Source organism: Nycticebus coucang, chromosome 11 (genome assembly GCF_027406575.1).
Source record: "Nycticebus coucang isolate mNycCou1 chromosome 11, mNycCou1.pri, whole genome shotgun sequence".
NCBI classification, from domain to species: domain Eukaryota; kingdom Metazoa; phylum Chordata; class Mammalia; order Primates; family Lorisidae; genus Nycticebus; species Nycticebus coucang.
In genome coordinates this window covers 88,527-114,501 of record NC_069790.1, presented here as the reverse complement: position 1 = coordinate 114,501, position 25,975 = coordinate 88,527, and the positions used below count along the sequence as shown (strand labels likewise).

Sequence of the window (25,975 nt, the reverse complement as noted above, 5' to 3'; positions counted from 1 at the left end):
AGGCTAATATCTGCCTCACTGGAATCCCTGAAAGTGATGAAGTGGCCTCGCAAGGCACAGAGGCCCCTCTCCATGAAATTATAAAAGAGAATTTTTCAGACATGACAAGAGATTCTGAAATTCAGATAGCAGACAGTTTCAGAACCCCAGCACGACTCAGTCCAAATAAGACATCCCCCAGGCATATCATAATTAACTTCACTAAAGTTAATATGAAGGAGAAAATTCTAAAAGCAGCCAGAAGTAAGAAATCCATCTCTCTGCTGAAACTTTTCAAGCCAGAAAAGGGTGGTCATCAACTTTTAATCTCCTAAAGCAAAATAACTTTCAACCCTGGATCCTGTATCCAGCTAAACTGAGTTTCATTTATGACGGATAAATTAAATACTTTAATGACATTCACATGTTGAAGAAATCTGCCATAACCAAACCAGTTCTTAAGGATATTCTCAGACATATTTTCCATAACGACCAGCCTGATCCTCAACCAAAAAAGTAAACTCACTCAGAAGATCAAACTCCAACTTCCACAGTGGCGAAAGGATTAAGTGTCCACTGGACTTTCGAAAAACTTGATACCCAAAATTTTACCAGACTTATCAATAGTCTCCATTAATGTGAATGGCTTAAACTGTCCTCTAAAGAGGCACAGGTTAGCTGACTGGATACAAAAACTCAGGCCAGATATTTGCTGCATATAAGAGTCACATCTTACCTTAAAAGATAAATATAGACTCAGGGTGAAAGGATGGTCGTCCATATTTCAGGCAAATGGTAATCAGAAAAAAGCAGGTGTTGCAATTCTATTTGCAGACACAATAGGCTTTAAACCAACAAAAGTACGGAAGGATAAGAATGGTCAATTTATATTTGTTAAGGGTAATACTCAATATGATGAGATTTCAATTATTAATATTTATGCACCCAACCAGAATGCGCCTCAATTTATAAGAGAAACTCTAACAGACATGAGCAGCTCGATTTCCTCCAGCTCCATAATAGCTGGAGATTTCAACACTCCTTTGGCAGTGTTGGATGGATCCTCCAATAAGAAGCTGAGCAAAGAAATTTTAGATTTAAACCTAACCATCCAACATTTGGATTTAGCAGACATCTACAGAACATTTCATCTCTACAAAACTGAATACACACACTTTTCATCAGCCCACAGAACATATTCCAAAATTGATCACATCTTAGGTCACAAGTCTAACCTCAGTAATTTAAAGGAATAGAAATTATTCTTTGCATCTTCTCGGACCACCGTGGAATAAAAGTTGAACTCAGTAACAACAGGAATCTGCATACTGATACAAAAACATGACAGTTAAATAAGCTTATGCTGAATGACAGGTGGGTCAGAGATGAGATTAAGAAGGAAATTTCCAAATTTTTGAAACAAAACGACAATGAACACATGAGTTATCAGAACCTCTGGGATACTGCAAAGGCAGTCCTAACAAGGAAATTTATAGCACTGCAAGACTTCCTTAAGAGAACGGAAAGAGAGGCAGTTAACAACTTAATGGGACATCTCAAGCAACTGGAAAAGGAAGAACATTCCAACCCCAAACCCACTAGAAGAAAAGAAATAACCAAAATTAGAGCAGAATTAAATCAAATTGAAAACAAAAGGAGTATATACCAGATCAATAAATCAAAAAGTTGGTGTTTTGAAAAGGTCAGTAAAATAGATAAACCTTTGGCTAACCTAACCAGGAAAAAAAGAGTAAAATCTCTTATCTCATCAAACAGAAACAACAAAGACGAACAAATTAAAAAAATCCTGAATGAATATTACAAGAAACTTTATTCTCAGAAATATGAAAATCTGAAGGAAATTGACCTATACTTGGAAGCACGTCACCTTCCAAGACTTAGCCAGAATCAAGTGGAAATGTTCAACAGGCCAATATCAAGTGCTGAAATAGCATCAACCATACAAAATCTCCCTAAAAAGAAAAGTCTGGGACCAGATGGCTTCATGTCAGAATTCTACCAAAGCTTTAAAGAGGAACTAGTACTCATATTACTCAACCTCTTCCAAAATGTAGAAGAAAAAGGAAGACTACCCAACATGTTCTATGAAGCAAACATCACCCTGATCCCCAAACCAGGAAAAGACCCAACAAAAAAAGTAAATTATAGACCAATACCACTAATGAATATAGATGCAAAAATATTCAACAAGATCCTAACAAACAGAATCCAGCAACACATCAAACAAATTATACATCATGACCAAGTAGGTTTTATCCCAGGGTCTCAAGGCTGGTTCAATATACATAAATCTATAATTCAGCACATAAACAAATTCAAAAACAAAGACCATATGATTCTCTCAATTGATGCAGAAAAAGCTTTTGATAATATCCAGCATCCCTTCATGATCAGAACACTTAAGAAAATTGGTATAGAAGGGACATTTCTTAAACTAATAGAGGCCATCTACAGCAAACCCACAGCCAATATCGTATTGAATGGAGTTAAATTGAAATCATTTCCACTCAATGAGGAACCAGACAAGGCTGCCCATTGTCTCCATTGCTTTTTAACATTGTAATGGAAGTTTTAGCCATCGCAATTAGGGAAGAAAGGCGATCAAGGGTATCCATATAGGGTCAGAAGAGATCAAACTTTTGCTCTTCACCGATGATATGATTGTATATCTGGAAAACACCAGGGATTCTACTACAAAACTCTTAGAAGTGATCAGGGAATACAGCAGCGTCTCAGGTTACAAAATCAACATTCATAAATTGGTAGCCCCTATATATACCAACAATAGTCAAGCTGAAAAAACAGTTAAGGACTCTATTCCATTCACAGTAGTGCCAAAGAAGATGAAATATTTGGGAGTTTATCTAACAAAGGACGTGAAAGATCTCTATAAAGAGAACTATGAAACTCTAAGAAAAGAAATAGCTGAAAATATTAACAAATGGAAAAACATACCATGCTCATGGCTGGGAAGAATCAACATTGTTAAAATGTCCACACTACCCAAAGCAATATACAATTTTAATGCAATCCCTATTAAAGCTCCACTGTCATACTCTAAAGATCTTGAAAAAAATAATACTTCGTTTTATATGGAATCAGAAAAAACCTCGAATAGCCAAGACATTACTCAGAAATAAAAACAAAGCAGGAGGAATCATGCTACCAGACCTCAGACTATACTACAAATCAATAGTGATCAAAACAGCATGGTACTGGCACAAAAACAGAGAAGTAGATGTCTGGAACAGAATAGAGAACCAAGAGATGAATCTAGCTACTTACCGTTATTTGATCTTTGACAAGCCAATTAAAAACATTCAGTGGGGGAAAGATTCCCTATTTAACAAATGGTGCTGGGTGAACTAGCTGGCAACCTGTGGAAGACTGAAACTGGACCCACGCCTTTTACTATTAACTAAGATAGACTCACTGAGTTAAAGATTTAAACTCAAGACATGAAACTATAAAAGTACTAGAAGAGAGTGCAGGGAAAACCCCTGAAGAAATTGGTCTGGGCAAGTATTTTATGAGGAGGATCCCCAGGGAAATTGAAGTAGCTTCAAAAATAAACTACTGGGACCTGATCAAACTAAAAAGCTTCTGCACAGCCAAGAACACAGTAAGTAAAGCAAGCAGACAGCCCTCAGAATGGGAGAAAATATTTGCAGGCTATGTCTTTGACAAAGGTTTAATAACCAGAATCCACAGAGAACTCAAACGTATAAGCAAGAAAAGAACAAGTGATCCCATCGCAGTCTGGGCAAGGGACTTGAAGAGAAACTTCTCTGAAGAAGACAGGCGCAAGGTCTACAGACATATGAAAAAAATGCTCATTATCTTTAATCATCAGAGAAATGCAAATCAAACTACTTTGAGATATCATCTAACTCCAGTAAGATTAGCCCACATCACAAAATCCCAAGACCAGAGATGTTGGTGTGGATGTGGAGAAAAGGGAACACTTCTATACTGCTGGTGGGAATGCAAATTAATACATTCCTTTTGGAAAATGTTTGGAGAACACTTAAGAGAGCTAAAAATAGATCTGCCATTCAATCCTATGATTCCTCTACTAGGTATATACCCAGAAGATCAAAAATCACATTATAACAAAGATATCTGTACCAGAATGTTTACTGCAGCCCAATTCATAATTGCTAAGTCATGGAAAAAGGCCAACTGCCCTTCAATCCACAAATGGATTAATAAATTGTGGTATACGTATACTATGGAATATTATGCAGCTAGAGAAAGATGGAGACTTTACCTCTTTCATGTTTACATGGATGGAGCTGGAACATATTATTCTTAGTAAAGTATCTCAAGAATGGAAGAAAAAGTATCCAATGTACTCAGCCCTACTATGAAACTAATTTATGGCTTTCACATGAAAGCTATAACCCAGTTATAACCTAAGAATTTGGGGAAGGGGGAGACAGAGGGGAGGGAGGGGAGTGAGGGAGGAGGATGGGCAGAGGGAGGGTGATTGGTGGGATTACACCTACAGTGCATCTTACAAGGCTACATGTGAAACTTAGTAAATGTAGAATATAAATGTCTTAACACAATAACTAAGAAAATGCCAGGAAAGCTATGTTAACCAGTGTGATGAAAATGTGTCAAACGGTCTATAAAACCAGTGTATGGTACCCCATGATTGCATTAATGTACACAGCTATGATTTAATAATAAAAAAAGAAAAGAAAAAAATTACACTTATAAAAATAACATATTAGCATAAGTTACCTATATACATTTCCCTAGAATATTATATACAGAAAAAATGTTAATGTAGAAACTTGATTACATGTATTTGACTGCATATTATTCAAACAGGACATCTTAAAATTAAATGGTAAAGAAAGAAAAGAAGAAGTCACCCCCCCAAAAATAGAATAAAAGGGAGAAGAAATTATTAATTCTCCCCCAGAGTCTCCAGAGAGAACCAACCTGCCGATTTGAGACACTGGCCTCTAGAAGTATGGGAAAATAAATTTCTGTTGTTTTAAACCCTTGAGTTTTTGAGTTTATTGTGACATGTCAGGTCAATCCCAAGACACTAATACAACATGAGCCCACCTTTTTCCCACTATCAGTAACGAAGACTCACACTGGCCTACAAAACTTAGGGTAGTCCCAAAATAAAACCAACACTGCTACTACCAAAACATAATCACTAGAAATACAGTAGTTTAAAATGTTACAAAGTTGTGTGTGTGTTTTTTTTTTTTTTTGGTAGAGACAGAGTCTCACTGTACTGCCCTCAGGTAGAGTGACATAATGTCACATGGCTTACAGCAACCTCTAACACTTGGGCTTACGTGATTCTCTTGCCTCAGCCTCCTGAGCAGCTGGGACTACAGGTGCCCACGACAATGCCTGGCTATTTTTTTGTTGCAGTTTGGCCGGGGCTGGGTTTGAACTCGCCACCCTCGGCATATGGGGCTGGCGCCCTACTCACTGAGCCACAGGCGCCGCCCTACAAAGTTTTTTTAACTGTTTATTTGTTTTAGGACCAGCCCTGAGATTCTCTGACCTTATAATTTTTCTCTCTCCTTCCTTTTGCCTATGATCCCTCAATCCACAGAGAATTAACAAAACAGCTCTGTGGCTACATGCTCAGTACAAAGTCTTCCATCTTTATTTACAACAACGATGCCACCTCCCACTTGCTAGGATGTTTATAGCTAATCAAGGCTTAAAATGTTGACACAGCAAATAGCAGGCTGACAACACTATTTCACAGCCTTTAAGTATTTTCCCAAGTCATAGGAAGTCTTTCAAAAAAGAAAACATATTAGAGGAAACGAAGTTTACTTGGGGTAACTGAGGAGGTCAATGGCAGATGAAGAGGGAAATGCCTGTTTCCGATGCAGCTGCAGTAGAGAGAGGGCTAAGCACCTGGTGCTGCAGAGGCAGGCGCCTACAGGGCCCTGGGCCTCCTGTACCAGGAGCCCCATGAGGACCAGGAACAGCTGTGTCAAGTCTGTAGAGGGGAAAAAGCTTAGGAGAATAGTCTCAGGAGGCAGCCCCAGAGATGAATGCTTCCATGGACACCTCGGTGTGGAGTTGGCCACCCCTTTCCCTGGCACTGACAATGAGACAGGGTGACACTCTCCACCCACCCTGACATAAGACACATAAGAGGCTGTGCCACCCTCGTCGGCTTCTCACTGGCAGACACCACTGGTCCTTCTCTGCCATTTTCAGAGGTACTTAGTAATTTTTATTTGGTGTTCCCTTCTGCCCTCAGCTCTTAAACTACTCCCCCCATCCAAGACCCTAACCCTAGTTGTTTGGGCTGTGGGGCCAAGAGCAGCCATGCAGATTTTATGCGTATCTGTGGGCCTTTCTGGGCTGACAGGGTGGCAAGAGCATGGCTGCCTCCCACCACACTCTCTTCAGTGCTTACTGGATTTGTGCACAGTTGGGGTTGCCTATTTGCACGGTTTCTCAGAATCCCAGAGCCCTCCTCCATCACTTGTGATGCTAACTATATATCAATAGTCATCTGTGGAAAGCTCAGCCAACTGCAGGGTGTGCAAGCTGTGTAAAATGGGCAGGTGAGGGCTGAATCCAGGTATGCACTGGAGTCCCCAGCTCCTGCAGGCCCCTGAGCAGGTGGGCAGTAACGTTGGCTTAGAGGACCATATAGGTGGGCCCAGGCTCCAGGCTTCAGGAGTGGCTGCAAAGTACCCCGGCCCCAGGCTCACCAGGCTACAAACCTATGGACACAGCCCAGGAGGAACATAATGGACAGAAAGAACCAAAGCCCACCACAGTGAGAGCTGTCACAGCACTTGGCAGGGCACCCGTGGGCTGAGAGTGGAGGAAAGGCAATGGCCAGGGACAATTTCACTGTGGGGGCAACACAGAGCAGCATCTTACAGGAAGTGCAATTTCCCCAAGAGAGAGTGTCAGGCCCAGTGCTATAGCAGGACTGGAGAGGGGCCAGCAGGCCAGAAACAGAGTGATTTAAGTGAGAACAACACGCAGAAGAATAACAGAGCTGGCAGAAGAATAACACAGGCCATGTGCTTTTCTCTTTGTTCTTGGGAACTCTCTGGTGGCTACAGGGAATATGGGAGGAGGGAGTGGTTGGCCAGTGCTGGAAGACTTTGAGCAGGCATTGCTCTGTGCAAGGCAAGGTGCTGGGGTAGGAGTTAGGGGATCTCATGACCTGGCTGCTGGAGATCGACCAGACATGAGTGTGCTATGTGCAGAGCTCATGGGAACATAGTTCCTTCTGCAAACCCTAAGATGCTACCGGACAGTCAGGGCAACTGTGCAGGTAGGAAACACAGGTCTCATCACACCATCTGTTCATCTCTGTGTCCCTGTTAATGGAAAATTTGCACTTTATCCCAGGACAGAGCACAAATATAAAACTGTTAAAATGTTCCCAAATACGAAAGACTAAAATCCATTTAAAGATACATAATGGTACTGACCCAGAAGTTGAAGGTGCGGCTCCCACAGAACTGCTGTAGAAAATATATATTCATAGCTTTCTCAATAACATCCTAAAAAATACAATTTTGGGAATGGACAGAACAAGATGGTGGACAAGAACAATCATTCAGCTGAGCTCTCCTAGAATGACTGGGGAAAAAGAGAAAACCCAGCCATACCTGGCTCAGGGACCTTACCCAGAGAGACAGCAAGTAAGTAGGGAGCTGTATACAGAGTATGATCCATAGCAGTGGAAATCTGGTGAAACAGGCAAGTGAGTGTGACTGGCTGGGATTGGCTGCCACCCCACAGAGGGCCAGGACAGGAGGAAGCCTTTCTAGAGTTTTCAGTTGTTGGGGTAAGTTGCACATTGAGTGGGCGGACTCAAACAGTATACAGTAACCAGATTTGAATGCCACTTGGAGTGGACTTGCCACAGGTTTGGTGGCTGGGAGGCAGCCATAATAAGGTCTTAGCAGGGGCGTAAAGCACAGCTGTCTTAATTCCACTTGCTGGGATCAGAAATCCACTCTTGGGACTGGCTGAAAGACTTCCACATCCCACAGGAACTGGACTCAGGGAGCACTGAGAGATTCTTGTGAGTGTTAAGATCCTAACCTGGCAGGGTCTGAATGCTGAGGAAACAATCAGGCAATCACAAAAGGCAACTAAGTTTGGAATAAGGACCATAGAGGTTGTTGGCTGTGTTCTCTGTCTCCTAAAAAGCCACAGTGCCACCTGGTGTCCTAGCAACATGTTGCAATATACTGTCATCAAGAGCGATGACTTCTGTTTGAAACAAAGGAGGCAGTGAGAAGGAAAAACGAGGACAAGGAAGTGAACAAGAAGAAAGAACACCAGGAGGAACCAACGGAAAAATTCAGGCAACATGAAAACCAAAACAGAGGAACTCGCCCAAGAGATAATGAGGCAGCTATTGCAGAAGATTCCGCATATGAAGAATTAATGGACTTGACAGAATGGAAATTTAAAACATGGATGATAAATACAATAAAAGCAATGGACAAGAAAATGGAAAGACAGAATCAAAAATTGGATGAGAGGTATGTACAATATAAAAAGAACATGGCAGAGCTTTAGGAAATGAAGCAGATAATCAGGGAATGTAAAGAGGCACTAGAATGTATATCAAATATAGGTTAGACCATGGAGAAGAACCTCAGAGGTACAGGATAAAGTTTGAGTTAACCCATGTAGTTCAAGAGGCAGAAAAGAAGAGAGAAAGAAGAACAGGTATTTAGAGAGCTATGCAACTCCATGAAGCATTCAAACATACGAATAATAGGGATTCCTAAAGGAGATGAAGATTGTCCCAAAGGAATAGAAACCCTACTGGAGACTATCACAAACAAAAACTTCCCAAGTTTTACTAAAGACCCCCAACACACTCCTTTCACAGTTGAATATCGAACTCTGGATCATCTCAACTCAAACAGAGCCTCTCCAAGACACATCGTAATGACCTTGTCCAAAGTCAAGATGAAAGAAAAAATTCTGCAAGCAGCCAGGAGTAAGCACCAACTGACCTACAGAGACAGAGCCACTAGTATAACAGCAGACCTTTCATCCGAAACCTTCCAAGACAGAGGAACATAGTCATCACCTTCAACATTCTTAAAACAAAACAATTTTGAGCTTGGGATTCTGTACCCTGCTTAAACTAAGCTTCAAAACTGATAAAGATAATCAAATCTTTTGCAGATATACAAGCACTGAGGAAATTTGCTACAACAAGACCAGCTCTACAGGAAATACTTCGACCTATTCTTAACAGGGACCATCACAATGGACCAGTAAAGTAAGCACACAGAAGCTAGAGGTCAAAACTTAGCTTCCAAATTGGGGCAAAGGATAAAACTACACAACAGACTTTCAGAAAATAAGTTGAATAGAACTCCTCCACACATATAGACTCTCTCAATAAATGTCAATGGACTGAATTCACCATTGAAGAGGCACAGGCTGGCTGATTGGATAAAAAGGCACAAGCCATCCATATACTGTCTCCAGGAGAGACACCTAGCATTGAATAACAAATCAAGATCAGGGTTAAGGGATGGAAAACAGTATTTCAAGAAAATGGAAATCAGGAGAAAGGAAGAGTTGCAATCTTATTTACAGATAAAAGTGGATTTAAAGCAAATAAGGTTAAGAAAGACAAATAAGGTCACTTTATACTGGTAAAAGGAACAATACAACACAAAGACATCTCAATTTTAAATATTTATACACCCAACTTCAACAGTCCCAGATTTACAAAGCAGACCTTGAAGGTTCTGAGTAATATGATATCCCATATCACCATAATAGTCGGGGACTTTAACAACCCCCTGACAGAACTGAACAGATCCTCTAAACAGAAGCTAAACAAAGATACAAAGGACTTAAATATGACCCTAGAACAAATGGGATTAATACACAAATACAGAACAAAGCTAAGGAATATACACTTTTCACATCAGTACTTTTCATGGTACATACTCCAAGGTAGACCACATCTTAGGATACAAATGAAAGCTCAGCAAAATTAAAAGAATAGAAATTATACCTTTTATCTTCTCAGACCACAAGGCGATAAAGGTAGAACTCAGCTCCAACAAAAATGTTCATCCCCACAGAAAGACTTGGAAATTAAACAACCTTATGCTGAATGATAGTTGGGTCCATGAAGAGATAAAAGAGGAAATCTTAAATTCCTCAAACATAGCAATGAAGACACAAGTTACCAAACCTGTAGGATATAGCAAAAGTAGTCTTAAGAGGGAAATTTATCACATTAGATGCCTACATTTGAAAAACAGAAAGAGAGAGCATCAACAAACTCATCATCTTATGGAATTGGAAAAAGAATAATCCTAAACCCGACAGAAGAAAAGAAATAAACAAAATTAAATTAGAGATTAATGAAATTGAAAACAAAAGAATCATTCAGAAAATTAACAAAAAGTTGGTTTTTCAAAACAATAAATGAAATCGATAAACCTTTGACCAGATTAACTAGAAACAGAAAAGTAAAATCTGTAATAACCTCAATCAGAAACAATAAGGGGAAATAACAACAGATGCCACAGAGATACAAGAGATCATCTCTGAGTACTACAAGAAACTCTATGCCCAGAAATTTGACAGTGTGGAGGAAATGGATCAATACCTAGAATCACACCCTCTCCCTAGACTTAATCAGAAGAAATAGATCTCTTGAACAGACTGACTTCAAGAACTGAGATCAAAGAAACAAAAAAATTCCTAACAAAAAAATGCCTTGGTCCCGGGGCGGCACCTGTGGCTCAAGGAGTAGGGTGCCAGTCCCATATGCCAGAGGTGGCAGGTTCAAACCTAGCCCCAAGCCCAAATAAAAAAAAAAAAAAAGTAAAATAAAAAATGCCTTGGTCCAGATGGCTTCACATGAAAATTCCATCAAACCTTCAAAGAACTTCTTATACCCATACTGCAGAAATTATTCCAAAAAATTGAGAAGGAAGGAATCTTCCCCAACACATTCTACAAACCAAACATCACCCTGATACCAAAACCAGGAGAAGACTCAACTAAAAAGGAGAATTTCTAACCAATTGAGATACAGAAATCCTCAATAAAATCCTAGCCAATAGATTACAGCCACAGATTAAAAAAATCATTCATCACGATCAAGTAGGTTTCATCCCAGGGATGCAAGGCTATTTTAACATATGGAAGTCCATAAACGTAATTCACTGTATCGATAGAAACAAAAACAAAGACCATATGATCCTTTCAATAGATGCAGAATAAAGTATTTGATAAAATTTAGCATCCTTTTCTAATGAGAACATTTAAGAATTTAGACATAGGTGGCACATTTCTTAATCTCATCAAAGCCATCTAGGACAAACCCACAACTAATATTATACTGAATGGAATAAAACTGAAAGTTTTTCCACTTAGAACTGGAACCAGACAAGGTTATCCTCTATTGCCACTAATATTCAACATAAGGCTGTAAGTTCCAGCCAATACAATCAGGCAAGAGAAGGAAATAAAGGGTATCCAAATGGGAGCAGAGGAAGTCAAACTCTCCCTCTTTGCCAACAACATGATCTTATACTTAGAGAATCACAAAGACTCAACCACAAGACTCTTAGAAGTGATCCAAAAATACAGCAATGTTGAGGATATAAAAATCAATGCCCACAAATCAGTAGCCTTTTATATGCCAATAGCCAAGATAAGAATCTAATCAAGGACATAATTCCCTTCATAGTAGCTTCAAAAAAAAAAAAAAAAAGAACCACCTAGGAACATACATAACAAAAGATGTGAAGGACCTCTACAAAGAAAATTATAAAACCCTAAGAAAAGAAATAACAGAATATATTAACAAATGGAAGAACACACCATGCTCATGGCTGGGAAGAATCAACATTATGAATATGTCTATACTACCCAAAACAATCTATAGATTCAATGCACTCCCAATTAAAATACCATCGTCATACTTTTTTTTTTGTTTGTTTGTTTTTTTTGTGCCAGGGCTGGGTTTGAACCCGCCACCTCTGGCATATGGGACTGGTGCCCTACCCACTGAGCCACAGGCACCGCCCCTATCGTCATACTTTTAAGATTTAGAAAAAATAATTCTTCTCTTTGTATGGAACCAGAAAAAAGCCTGTATAACCAAGGCAATTTTAGTAATAAAAACTAAGTCAGGGGTATTACCCTACCAGACTTTTGGCTATACTACAAGGTCATAGTGATCAAACCAGCATGGTACTGGCACAAAAACAAGAGACGCTGACATTTGGAACCAAACAGAAAACCCATGAGATGAAACTAACCTCTTATAGCCACCTGATCTTTGATAAACCAACAAGAACATACACTGGGGAAAAGAACTCCTATTCAATAAATGGTGTTGGGAGAACTGGATAATCACATGTAGAAGACTGAAATTGGACCCGCACCTCTCACCACTTAGAGAAATTGATTCAAGATGGATGAAAGATCTAAATCTAAGGCCTGAAACTATAAAAATCCTCAGAGAGTGTGGGGAAAACAATCGACTATATTAGCCTGGGGAAAGATTTTATGAAGACTTCCATGGCAATTGCAACAACAACGAAAATTAAACAAATGAGACTTAATTAAACTGAAAAGCTTCTGTACAGCTAAGAAAAACAACAACCAAAGCAAATAGACAAGCTTCAGAATGGGAAAAGATATTTGCATATTATGAATTGGACAAAAACTTGGTAATTAGGATCTACAGTCAATCAACAAAAAAAGATCCAACAATCCCATATATCACTGGGCAAGAGAGATGAATAGAACCTCCTCTAATGAAGACAGACAAATGTGAAGAAATGCTCATCATCCCTAATGGTCAGAGAAATGCAAATCAAAACCACCCTGAGATATCATCTGACCTCAGTGAGAATGTCCCACATCAGAATGTCTCAAAGCTGCAGATGCTGACATGCCATATGGAGAGAAGGGAACACTTTTACACTGCTGGTGGGACTGCAAATTAATACAACCTTTTCGGAAGGAAGTATGGAGAATCCTCCAAGAACTCAAAGTAGACCTCCCATTAGATCCTGCAATACCATTATTCAGCATCTACCCAGAAGAAAAAAATTCCTTTTATTATAAGGACATTTGCACTAGACTGTTTATCACAGCTCAAGTTATAATCACCAAAATGTGGAAACACACTAAATGCCTATCAACCCATGAATGGATTAACAAGCTGTGCTATATGTATACCATGGAATACTCTTCAGCCACTAAAAAAGATGGAGACTTTACAGCTTTTACATTAACCTGCATGGAGGTGGAACACATTATTCTGAGTAAAGCACCACAAGAATGGAGAAGCAAGAATCCAATGTACTCTATTCTAATACGAAGGCAGTAGATGATCTAATACAAGGGGAGGGTTGGAGAATGAGCTAGTGGGGAGAGGGGAGGAGGAAGGGGGACGACGGGAGTCCTGGTGTATGGCACACTTCTTTGGGGTGGGGACTTTATCTAACAAATCCAATCAGTAAGGGGCGGCACCTGTGGCTAAGTGAGTAGGGCGCTGGCCCCATATACCGGAGGTGGCGGGTATCAACCCGGCCCTGGCCAAAAAAACCTACAAATCCAATCAGTGTAACATAATTCTTTGTACACTCAATGAATCCCCCCCCAAGCAAGTAATCATACAATATTTTTATAGGAAAATCCTGCGGGTAACTGGTGGAGGAAAACTATAAAAGTTCTCACTTTGCATCTTGAGAACAGCCTATCCTCAAGAAAACAGAAGAGAGAATATTTTCTCCCTTTTAAAAATCTACTTCTTTTTTATTTTCAACAATGTAATTGAAACATGACTATCATGCAAAAAGCTGTGCATATTTAACGTATGCAACTTGATGACTTTGGAGACAGAATATATCCATGAAATGTTAACACAACCTACAGCATAAACACATCCTTTTTTTATTTTTTAGAGGCAGTCTCAAGCTTTCGCCCTGGGTAGAGTGCTGTGGTGTCATAGCTCACAGCAACCTCCAACCTCCAAATGGGGCTCAAGCAATGCTCTTGCCTCAGTTGTTTTTTTTCTACTTTTAGTAGAGACAGGGTCTTGCTTTTGCTCAGGTTAGTATGGAACTCGTGAGCTCAGGCAATCCACCTGCCTCAGCCTTCCAGAGTGCTAGGATTTACAGGAGTGAGACACCATACCTGGCCCCATAAAGATATCTTATCACCTCCAAAAGTTTTCTCTGCCCTCTTATTTATTAATATTTTTATTTTCTATTTTTTTAGTAGAGATAGGGTATCACTCTTGCTTAGGCTGGTCTTGAACTCCTACACTCAAGCAATCCACCCATCTCAGACTCCTAGAGTGCTGGGATTACAGGCATGAGCCATCATGCCTAGCTGTCTTTTTTTTTTTCTTTAAGACTATGAAAGTACAAGTTTATTTGATATTAGAGAGAGGAAAAAGAGTGGGAAAAAGAGATGAAAAGAGAGAAGAGAGCACACAGCAGAGAGTGAAAGAAGGGAAAATGTGGAGAGAGAAAAGGAACAAGTGGCATTCATCCCAGAGAAAGAAAGAATGCCTGCCCCTCTTATTATTATTTGTGTGTGTGGTAAGAACACTTAACATAAGGCCGACCCTCTTAGCAAATCGTAAATTATATATTACAGTTCACTAACTCGAGGTCCTATGTTGTGCAGTGGATCTCCAGGACTTATGTACTTCTTACAACTGCAACTTTGTAAAAGCCCGTGTAGGAACTGTTCCTGGAATGCACTGTGCACGTGCAATGTGAAATCAGAGTTCCTTCTGCCACAGGCCCTCAGGTGGGAACTGCAGCAGGAACAAAGCAGTGCAGACACCAATGACACCTGTGCCCAGACCAGAGCTCTTGTGAGTAGTGCCTGCCCAGCCCTTCGTGGCCCTGGGTTCCTTCCCAGCAAGAGGACATCTCGCATACAATGTCAAAACCAAAGCACCAGCCTGTGTCCTAAAACAGCCCACACTCCCCACCACGGTCTGGACAGTGTGCCTTAACTACTTAGTGAAGGCAATATTTTATAAGAATTAAGAAATACTCTGGGAGGCCAAGGCAGGTGGATAGCTTGAGTTCACAAGTTTAAGAGCAGCCTAAGCAAGAGACATACTGCGTATCTAAAAAATAGCTGGGCATTGTGGTGGACGCCTGCAGTCCCAGCTATTCAGGAGGCTGAGGCAAGAAGATTGCTGAGCCCAAGAGTTTGAGGTTGCTGTGAGCTGTGATGCCAAGCACTCTACCAAGGGTGACAAAGCGAGACTCTGTCAGAAAAAAAAAAAAAAATTAAGGAACAGCTAATTCTTTTACCCTGTGACATCACTTTGGATGATACGCCCTATAGGGTCAAATGTAACTTGTACAAAAGTTATCTATAGCTATTTATAAGTACTCAGAATGCTAGTAAATGCACAATACACATGTTGAATGAACCAATAAATTAATGGCCAAAAATTATCAGCAATAAATCTAAGCAAATTACCACTCAGTAACATAATTAATATTTAGTACAGTGGCATTAAAAATGGCAGGGACATTACTGTGCCTACATAGATATTTACACATGGAATGATTTTTAAGGAAAAAGGCAGAAGTCATATAATAGCATAAACAAACTGCATAACATGCATTAAAGTGCACCAATAATTATGTGAGAATATGAGACGATGAGTATGTCCTTCAGTACAAAACACATTTTCATCTGCACAGATGCACAATGAAGTTGATCATCAGAATGTGAATGAATAAAATGGGCTGAATGTTCTCACTTCTAGCGGTATTAATCTATATTCTGAGGTAGCACCTATGAATGTTTGCAGAGGACAGAGAGACAGAAGGGAGGAGAGGTAGGACAGGGTTGGCTGACCTGGGGCAGGTGTGGGGGGCTGCCGGGTGTAGGACACGTTGAAGGTGGGCTCCTCAATCAGCGGCGGGGGGTGCATGCGCCTCCGGATGAAGAAGCCTGCTCCGCAGCAGAAGAGCACACCCATCATCAGGAGGAACCTGCAGAGAGCACAGACCTCAGGGTGGCATTGGCAGAGGCCCCAAGGATGTAGCCCTGGGGCTCCCCGGGGACTGGGGACCCAGAATGTGCAACTAGATAACTAGGGGGCAGGGTGGGGCCAGGCCACAAGAGCCAGGTGCCCAGACTCAGCCCTCCTCAGACCTCTCGCCCAGAGATGTTCCTCCAGTGGTATGCCAGGCCACAGCCTCCTGGGATGTCCCCTGTGTGGTCTCAAAGGGGTGCTGCAGTCACTCCCCTTCCCAGCTGTGACCTCAACTCAATGTTTCAGTCAACATGAGATAATGGCTAAATTCTGTCTGGACACTGAGGCCAACCCTACTCTGAGCTCACTGTTTCTCCCAGTTCTATACCAAGGGTGTACATGTCTGTCGTCTGTCACAGTTGTCCTGCCACTATCTAGGAGCACTCCTTCCTAGAGGGTACCTTACTTACAAAGTACTACAGGGATAGAGAACAGTCAACAAAAAAGCTGAAGATTTAGAAAACTCCAGGCTCTGCACAGCTCAATGTTCTCCCTGGCCTGACCCTATGGTGCAGCTGAGTGCACTAAGGACTGGACTTTCCACCAGTCCCTCCAGGAGCTCTGTCACTCCACCAGCTTCTGATGCATGAGTGCAGGATAAATGCATGAGTGACTTCCTGATTTCCCATTTGCACTAGAAAAATAGGATATCACTCTAAGAAGGTCCCAAAACAACAGACTTCTGCCCATCTCTGAACTGAAACTGCAAGGGGACCCATGAAGCCAATCCAAAAGCCCATTGGACACAGTTGCTGGGCACACAGGCACTGCCGATGAGCACAGTGGGGCTGCTTGTGGTTAGAGGCACGCTCGGGGAGCCTTAAGAAAAGGGAAGTGAGAAAGCCCTGAGAGTATTGACATGAGGGGAAGTCTAAGGCCAGCGTCAGGCAGGAAATAGTTACTGGACAACCTTGGAGTGCTGAGTAGGGGAGAAATGTCAGAGGTGCAAGACAAGGGCTCACTAAGCCTTTTCAGGTGTCTTCTGATTCACCATTATCTCTATATGTGGCGTGCAGAGGCCACGCGGCCCTATCACCAGCTGACCACTATGGTGGGTGAGGAGGGTTCCTGAATTCACGTGGGAGTGGGGGGTGCAGCAGGCTGGGACTACACGTGACCATTTCTTCACAACTCCCGTGAGTGTGAGGAGAGAAAGCTGATGGATGTAGGAGTAAGTGTGTGGTGGGAATAAAACACAAGTGACACAATGTGTGCCACTCTAGTCACCTGTACGTGCACAGCACAGGCCAGAGACACCGGGAGAGAATGGCCCCATCAGGTGGCTATGTGGCTGGGGGAGCCAGAAGGATCTGATCCACGCAGGCCTCAGCAATGTGAGGTGACTGCAGCATTAGGGACGCTGGGACCACAAAGACAGTTTGCTTTGGGGGACTTGGCAATCTGCTCATGTTGAACACTGAGCCCCATGACACATGCCTGAACAGGACACAAGTAACACATGCTCAGCATGGAGGCCATGCTCCCTAGATTCAAAATTGCAGAAGCCAACTGAAATCTTGGCTTTTCTATGAGATAAACCAAAATGTTGGTTTCACTGCTCAAGGGAACAGCAGTCTCTCCTGGACACAGAGAGGTGGCAGGACCTCTTGCCCCTCAGGTTAATGGAGAACCCCTTGGCTTGTTCCTTCCTGGAAGGTCAGTCTGAGGTTTGTGTTATCCTTGAAAGAGAGGGACTGCATAGTAGCAAGAGGATGCACTTGTGAGAACAAGGAGAGGGGGAGAAGGGCTGCAGGTCAGCTGGAGAAGCCAGCACTGCAAACCTCAGGTGAACTGCTAGCACATCAGATATCCCTTATGTTCCTCTGGTTGCTCACAGGTTTTGGACACTTTCCAGGGATTAAAGGAACAAGTCTAGGCATCTTCTATCATCAGAAGTAACCTGGTTTCTTTAATTCAAATTGGTTTTGATTCCTCCTCCCCATTCCCCTAGGCCTGACAGCAGCAGTTGTCAACTTTGAAGTTGCTGTGCAGACCCCAGTGCCCAGAACACCCCCAGCAGACCACGGCAGCTTATCCACAGGGGTGCTGGCATCACGTAATCCTGGAGGTCCACTCAAACCTGGTGGACCAACTGGTCCAGTAAGACTTTAGAGCTGGCAAGGACCTGTGAAAGCATTTTCTTCCCAAACCTTTGTTTCACCCATCAGTGGACAGAAGTCTTCAAAAGGAAGGGACGGTCCCCGCTGCAGAGCAGTCCATCACCCTCTCCATCACATGAGCCCCTGCCACTCTCTCAGGCCACTCTTCCTGTGTTCCTGCCCTTGCAGGCTGTTCCTTCATCCTGAATGCCCTCTCTTAAGATCCACGCAGGGCGGCGCCTATGGCTCAGTGAGTAGGGCACCGGCCCCATGTGCCGAGGGTGGCGGGTTCGGACCCAGCCCCGGCCAAACTGCAACAGAAAAATAGCTGGGTGTTGTGGCGCGCGCCTGTAGTCCCAGCTGCTCGGGAGGCTGAGGCAAGAGAATTGCGTAAGCCCAAGAGTTAGAGGTTGCTGTGAGCCGTGTGACACCACGGCACTCTACCTGAGGGCTGTACAGTGAGACTCTGTCTCTACAAAAAAAAAAGATCCATGCAAAAGTTTGTTGTTTTCCCCATCTTTGCTGGTATCAGATGTTCTCTGCTCTGGCTTGAAACTATCTATACATAGCTACCTGCATGGACACCTATCTCCTGCAGGAGTCTTAAGTGCCATGAGGCTTCTCCAGGGCCCAGGCAGGAGACCCACTGAATGGGAACACTCAGGGCAAGCAGCAGCTCCAGCACAAGGGGCCCTTTGCTGTAGCTCGTTTGGAGCCTCCTGTCAGAATCTCAGCTCTCATAATTTGATGAAATCTTCCAGCACGCTGATGTGTGAGAGCCTGACCCCAAGGAGAGGATTCATGGGTATTTGTGTGGGCTCCTGCCAAGGTTGTGTGTCAAGTGTGTACCTCACAGAGGTGCCTCTGGCTGACAACACCACAGAACCCCTGGCTGCTGGTCTTGGGAAACCAACCAAAAGCTGCGGGCCTAATAGCTTTTCTGGACTCTTTCAAGTATTTTTTTTTTCTTTCTAGTCATGTGACACCTGAACTTTGACAACTTCCATTTCTTAGGAGTATTCCCACAAATTCATCATCGCTCATCTGGCACCTCAGACCAACCCACAGTCCTGCAAACCTTTTGGGATTCCAGGTTTCGTGCCCCAGACAGCTCTGCCTCCTTTCCCCTGGCCTCTGGCAGGCATGTGTAGACAGCCTGTCCTGACACTGGGCAGCACCCCACATGCTGCCTCCCCCAGGCTCCTCTCCCCTGCTTGGAGGCTAGTTCCTTCCACTTTGCTGGATACAGAGGCATTTACATTTGGAAAATCATACACTAAGAAAATATGCTATTATACAGTTTTAGGCACCAGCAACTATGAGGTGGGGGAAACTGGGGACCAACACCCCCTTGTTCAGGGGCTGCACCAGGCAGGGCTGCTGGAGCTGGTCTTGAGGCAGACCTGGCCAGCAGGTGAGGAGACGATGAGAGAAGACACTCCTGTAAAGAGAACAGGTTGGCAGAGAGTCCCTCCTCCCTGCTGGTTTCCATAATCAGACCCTATTGTTGACAGGACAGATAAAACTTCACCAAAATACTCAAGTGGCTGCTATATCAGGCTCAATGGTGTCTTAAAGTCTTAAACAGCCAATACAGACAGAATCTTAAAGTCTTATGGAAGCTTAAGTCATAAAGAGAGTGAAGTCTTAAGGTTCTGTGGCTGGCACAGATGAGCAGGAAAGGTTTTCAGGCAGCAGAAACTCTATTCCTAGTCTTGAATGGCTGAGTCTCTCCAATTCTTGAAGACCAACAGCCTTGGCTGCTTTTCAAATGCTGGCTGAGGAGCTGTGCTGCTGTCCAGCCACTTTCACAAAAGCCTAAATGCCTTCTCCCCCCATGGGTAGACTGGAAATGAAGTGAGCTCTGTGCAAACTCTGTAAGCACCACTGCCTGTCATGAGGTCGACTCAATGCCCTCTGAGCACCTGTTTGCTTCCCCAAGGCCATAAGCCAAAGTAAAGGTGACACAACTGAGGGTGTGACATGCTGGTGGGGGCAGAGCTCCAGGGTTGGGGAGTGGGGAAAGGCATCTGGGAGCAAAGAGGAGAGTGACCTACCAGAAGTACCATAGCCTCTGTATGGACAGGGCCCGCACACAGCAGCGGGAACCGCAGCAGTCTTCATAGGAGCGGCATCTGTGGAGAGAGGGCACAGGCTGGTCACTCCACAGTCATGCAGTCCAGGCCAAGTTCAAATACAACCTTTCTTAGGAGGAAAAAGTACAGCACAAGGGTCAGAACCACCTACACTGTGCTTTACCCATGAACAGAGTTGACTGCTCAGCTGTGGCCCAAAAATGCAAGGTGCCATGAGGGGTTGGTCACAGTAACTCAGTCCCCCCAGTCACTAAACATCCCATGTGACAAATCCTAAACGATTCCACTGGGGAGGCATCACCACCATAGCTGGGAACTTAACCTACCAGCTCTGCCACTGGAGAAAGCTCAGCAGTGGCCTGTAGCTCTGTGGAGCAGAGGGTATGGGGTCAGATGAATCAGGGGTTGATCTTGGTCCTGCCACTCACTAGCTGTAGAGCTTCTGGCAAATTATCCAACCTCTGGGATGATTAGTGCTCACTTTGCTTCCCCGACATGCCTGGGGCTCAGGGTCCGTGGCAGGGCATAGGTACATGTCGACACCTTTAGAGGGCTGCTCCTCACTTAGACCTCACACAACCTCAGACAAGCACCTCCGCTCCCTGGATGTTTCTGCCTAGTAGCCCTTGCCTTCCCTGGAAAAGGGCAGACATTGTGAAAAATATGACCTTTCTGCTCTGTGCTTGGGGTTCAGAGGTGCTTCCACCGAGCAGTGAGAGCCCACACAGCCAGGCACTGGGGTGGGTGGGCTGCCTCTCAGAACACTAGGTGATCACCTATCTGTGTGTTATGGCTTCCAGATAATTGGGTTTCCTTTAAAAAAAAAAAAAAAAAAAAAAGTAGTGAGGAGAAATACACATTGCCCATATTCAATCTTGGGCACCAAATTTATCTATTACTGCAGTTACAAATAGGCTTGTTTCATGTAAAAATATGTATAGAAGATCACTCCCTAGAAAATATTAACTAAGATGCAGAGTGGTGTAGCAGCAGCCAAGACCTGGCAGCCCAGGCTTTGGAGGCTACTTTCCCCTCTTCAACCTGGCAGGATGCTGAAGCTCCTGGGCCCAGTTCTGCCTCTCTGGAAACACACAGAACCCACTGGTCGTAAATCCTTTGTTGTTTCCAGGACAAACTGAGCTGAGAAACACCCCTTGCCTCCCCTACTCACCTACCACACATGCATACACATACAACTCAGACAGTAAGACGTCCTCACATCCTGTTTGTCCATGGCCCACGGCCCATGCCCTGAACTTCTACCTGACACATGAACTGTCAGAGTTTCTGGGAGGTGCTCCAGCAGCTAGTGGCCTAAGTTCCTCTTAACTTGCTTTATCCAAACAATGAGCTCAGGATGGCTGCCAGCGGCCCTGTGCTGGTCCTGGGGGGACACCCCTACGGGGAGGAGCTTTCTTTTTTAGAAGAGGAAGATAAACAGTAGACAAGAAAAACATGAAGGATGTCAGATGATACTAAGTTCTACAGTAGAAAATGGAGCCAATGTGGGCAACAGGGGGAGGAAGGTGGCAGATGAGACAGTTTCAGACAGGGTGCTTAGGTGACTTGTAGAGGTGACCAGGCAGAAGTCCAGTTCGACAAGGACAGGGCCACCATGTTTGGGGTGGGGAGTGCTGGTCCCTTCGGCCTCATACTGGAGAAGACTGCTGAGCACAGGGCATGAGGGGTAATGAAACACCCCCATGGGGCTGCTAGATCTTGGGCAAAGGTGGCCATCAAGGGCCTGGCACTGCACACAGTGTGGCTACAGGGCCTCCCACTCACCTCCCCAGGGGTCTCCGCTGTCTGGTCGAGCCCTGGGTATGTACATGTGTGGGGAGGGAAGGCAGCAGTCAGGGAAATAAAGGCTAAGTGGATGTCAGACAACTAAACTAAGAGAGGTGAGACTATTTCCCATCACAAATGTGCAAAGACACGTCCTCAGCAACTGAATTGAGTGCATGGTGAGAGTGACAATCTAGTATGGCCGAGAGCCTTGCCCTGACATGATTCCTCCTATAGGGTGCGGGGTCACACCCCTGACATCACACCAGACTCTGCCATAAGGTGCCCCTGCTGGCTTTGAAGAAGTGGCTGCTATGCTCAGGGGTGGCCTGTGGCCAGGACTTGGTGTGGTCAGCAGGAGTTCGGGACTCATAGCCGGCCTCAGTCTCACAGCCACACGGACCTGAGTCCCACCAGCAACCTTAGCACACTGAGGACAGGAGAGAACATAGCCCCACAGCCACCTAAGGCCCTGTGACATGATAAATGTGTGTTGTTTCACTGTGCTACATTTACAGTCTCCAATCACACAGCAGCACAATGAGTCAGAACCAACACATCTCACACTGCAGGCCAAGCCGAGTACTTGGCAAATGTCTGGTCAATATTTAAAGCATCCATATATGAAGTATTTTTAGTGCCACATTTGAAATAAACTTAGAAAACAAGACATTAGGGATGCCATTCATCCTCTCTGACCAGGACACTGTCTGTGGAAGCCACGGATGGACATGGCCAGCATTTCGGGAAAGAAAGCATTTACACAGATGCTGCCTTCTATGATCCCGGAGTCTCTCATGACCAAGGGCCACCTTGTCATCTCTACTTGATGTTCCCATTCTTCCTTGGCCCTGCTTGTATAAAATGCCGTGGAAATTAGAAAGACAAGGTAACAGAGACAGCATAAGGAGCAGAAGGCCCCTGACATGGAAGCCAGGCAGAACTCAGCAGCCCCTCCTCAGCAGCACCTGGCTCCCTCGTTCATTTAACTTGCAACTTCAACTGAACAGAAAGATGGCCAGAAAAGCCTGCATTATCCTACACTAATAACTTGCTAGCATGGTGCTGGTGTGGTGTGGTGTGAGCGGATGGCGTGAGCGGCTGACATTCCCACAGTACCATTCACCCAAACGGTGCTCCAGTTGCTGAGATCCCCTGGTAGACTATGAAATCAAGTTATTTGGCTGCATTTTATAAAGATGAAAATCATCTGAAAAAGCCTCAGAGGACATAATGCACAAGAACTGTGCATACACTTACGTGCTGTGACCATCAGGAGGTAAAAGGTTTCACCTGAAAGAAGGGGAGAGGGTCCCCAGGACACAGAGCAGGAGGGCCTTCAGCACAGTGGAGGCCCCCCCAGCTGACCACTGGTATCCCTGTTGACCAGCAGCAACCCTGGCTGGGTGCCAGGGTCACCCACAGATTAAGGCATCAACTGTGACATGGCTGAGCATGTGCATGCTCTCCCCGCCCTACTGGCAGAGTGGAGGAGCAGTCCCACCCACTGTCCCTTCAGCCTGACCCTTCCTCATGTCCCTGGGCTGCCTCTGCTCTTCCCAAGCTGTCCCCTGAAGCCTAATGACAGACCTGGGCAGACTTGGCTGGATACAGCATCCTCATTCTAATGTCTGGGAAGACCCCCAAAGACTCTGTCTCCCAACAGTGCTGATGTTGGACAGTTTTCACGGTCTCATTTTTCTTTAGAGATCAACATGGAAGCCTCCTCTGAAAATGCTAGTGCAATCAAGTGTGGCTTACTGGACAGCTTCAACCCTGACAACCAAGCTGCTTCTCTGAAGTAATCAGAGACAGGGCTCAGATTCATGCAGGGTCAGGAGAGGCAGGCCCAGGCCATGTTTGTCTCCCAGCTCTGTCCTTGGCAATGCACCATAATAGGTGAAGTCTGGGGAAGAGACTTAAGGTCCTTACAGACTTGGCATCACAAAAGCTGGCATGCAAAGCCACATAGTGAGGCAGAGGATGCTTCTCAGAGAAGCTCCAGTGCCTGGGTGGTACTGGCTGGGCAGAGTACAGCCCACCCAACCGCCCACAGGCCCCTCTCCTCTCTGAACACCACCTGCAGCAGGAGCAGCGCTGCCTGGGGACCGCCCTAGGCTCCTGCCTGTGTTTGCTGCACTTCCTATCGCTTGTCCTAATTCTCCTTGATAATGCATTAAATCAGACCATGTAATTGAAAGGAAAAACCCCAACTTATTTGGTTACACTTACATAAGGTATGTGTGTGCCAGGCTGCAACACAAAGCATATTTCTTTAAATGTCAAAATCTGACAGGCCCATGTTTCTTTTGTGTCCAGAATCAGGTTCCTGGAGTGTCGGGCCCAAGTCCCAACTGTGAGGTCACTTCCTACTGGCACCAGTGCTAAGCCGAGGTCTCTCAGTTCATGTCATACAGGTGACACTGATTTTGGTGAAATGGCTACTGCCATTTTTGTTCCTAATTCTGTGATATGATGGCCTGCAACGACCAAACTTTAGAAAGCACACAGTTCTCATGAAGACCCTTCAAATGGGACACACCTGCTTGCCTGGCAGTCAAGAGCAGCCTTGCTGCGGGTACTGAAGAGAAGCCAGGCAAGGTTCTCTGAGCTCAGGGCACTGTCCTCCTGTTGCTCTACCCAGACACTCTCGTGAGTCTCCCTCTGGGTTTATCACACCCTTACAAAAGCAGCCCCAGGCTGAAGTCCTAGAGCCCATCCAATGCTGGAAACCACGAAGTTGGCATAAAAGAGGAAAGGTACAGGTACAGGGCAATAAAGTTAGCAACCAAATCACCTTTCACGAGCTAAGTTTACTAAAAAGCTCATGCCCAGAAGGAGGCATTCACTGTGTTGAAAGCCACCCCTGCAGTGTTCTTGCTCCTGTGCTGGAAGCAGAGAAGGACCTATCAGCTCTGGATATATTTACAGTCCTTTGTCTGGAATTCTGGGAGATTATGTTTATAGATATATACGTTTATACCCACACTCCTCAGGCTGAAAACTTATCTATCCTAGAATGTTAGGAGTAAAACAAGTTTCTAATTCACATTCCTCTTTGTGGGTAACATTCAACATCTAAGTTCTCCAGCTCACTTCTCAGAATCCAACAGCAGCAAATACTCAACGTCAACTGGTCACCCAGGGGCCCTATCATTCCCTCAGCTGAAGACCCTGCACTCTCTGCATCCCTGTGGCTCAGGCCTGATCCCAGTGGACACTAATAAGTCCTAGCCACTCAAAGGACACACGATTTCTCATAGGGTGACACTGCTATGCTACTTTTTCCCAATGAAGCTGCTAATACATGGCCCTGGCACATATCTGCTGACATCCAAAGAACTGCTGTTATAAAAAGAATGTTCACTGCAGCACTGAGTTCACTAAGAGTGGTGAACATTACCAGGTAGGCTACACACCAAACACACCCTTTTTCATACACACCGAGCTCAACGCTCAAAGGGCCCTGAGCCTGGAAGTGGCAGTGGGCTTCCAAAGGACATCTGCAAGACTGGGCAGAATAGATCAGGGTAGAGAACACAGAAAAGGACTCTTCTTCTTGTCCTACTGTGCGCCAGATATTTAGAACCCAGACGTGCAGTAGAAAGGAACAAACATCACTTTTAACCAAACCCACTCTTTGGCACATCTAATTATAGGCCTGAGATTCTGAAATACACGCGATCCTTCAAGAGTAAAAAGAACATGTAAATCATCAGAAAGGGTCCTTGGAATTGCTTCCTATTAGCCAAGTATTCTTCATTACATCCGAGTCCAAACATAGAGTTCTGATAGTGTCAGAGAACGGGACAGTTACAGGTGCTGATCTGTAATTAAGTGCATTACAGAGATGATATCAGGGCACCTGGCCTCTCTACCCAGTGAAGGATGAGTGATGCACTCCTCAGTGTATCTGAAAGTAGATGGGCCACTGGAAA

The 25,975-nt window shown here is 44.2% G+C and overlaps 1 protein-coding gene across 1 annotated transcript in view; it reads right to left on the bottom strand.

Moving 5' to 3' along the window:
- The window catches only part of VOPP1 (VOPP1 WW domain binding protein), a 102,405-nt gene that overhangs the window by 7,039 nt on the left and 69,391 nt on the right, over positions 1 to 25,975 (bottom strand). Inside the window, exons 3-4 of the mRNA XM_053609598.1 lie at positions 20,214 to 20,291; positions 15,877 to 16,013 (exon numbers count right to left, since the gene is read on the bottom strand). Of these exons, the coding sequence (XP_053465573.1) occupies positions 15,877 to 16,013; positions 20,214 to 20,291 (215 nt within the window). The remainder of the gene's footprint in view (positions 1 to 15,876; positions 16,014 to 20,213; positions 20,292 to 25,975) is intronic.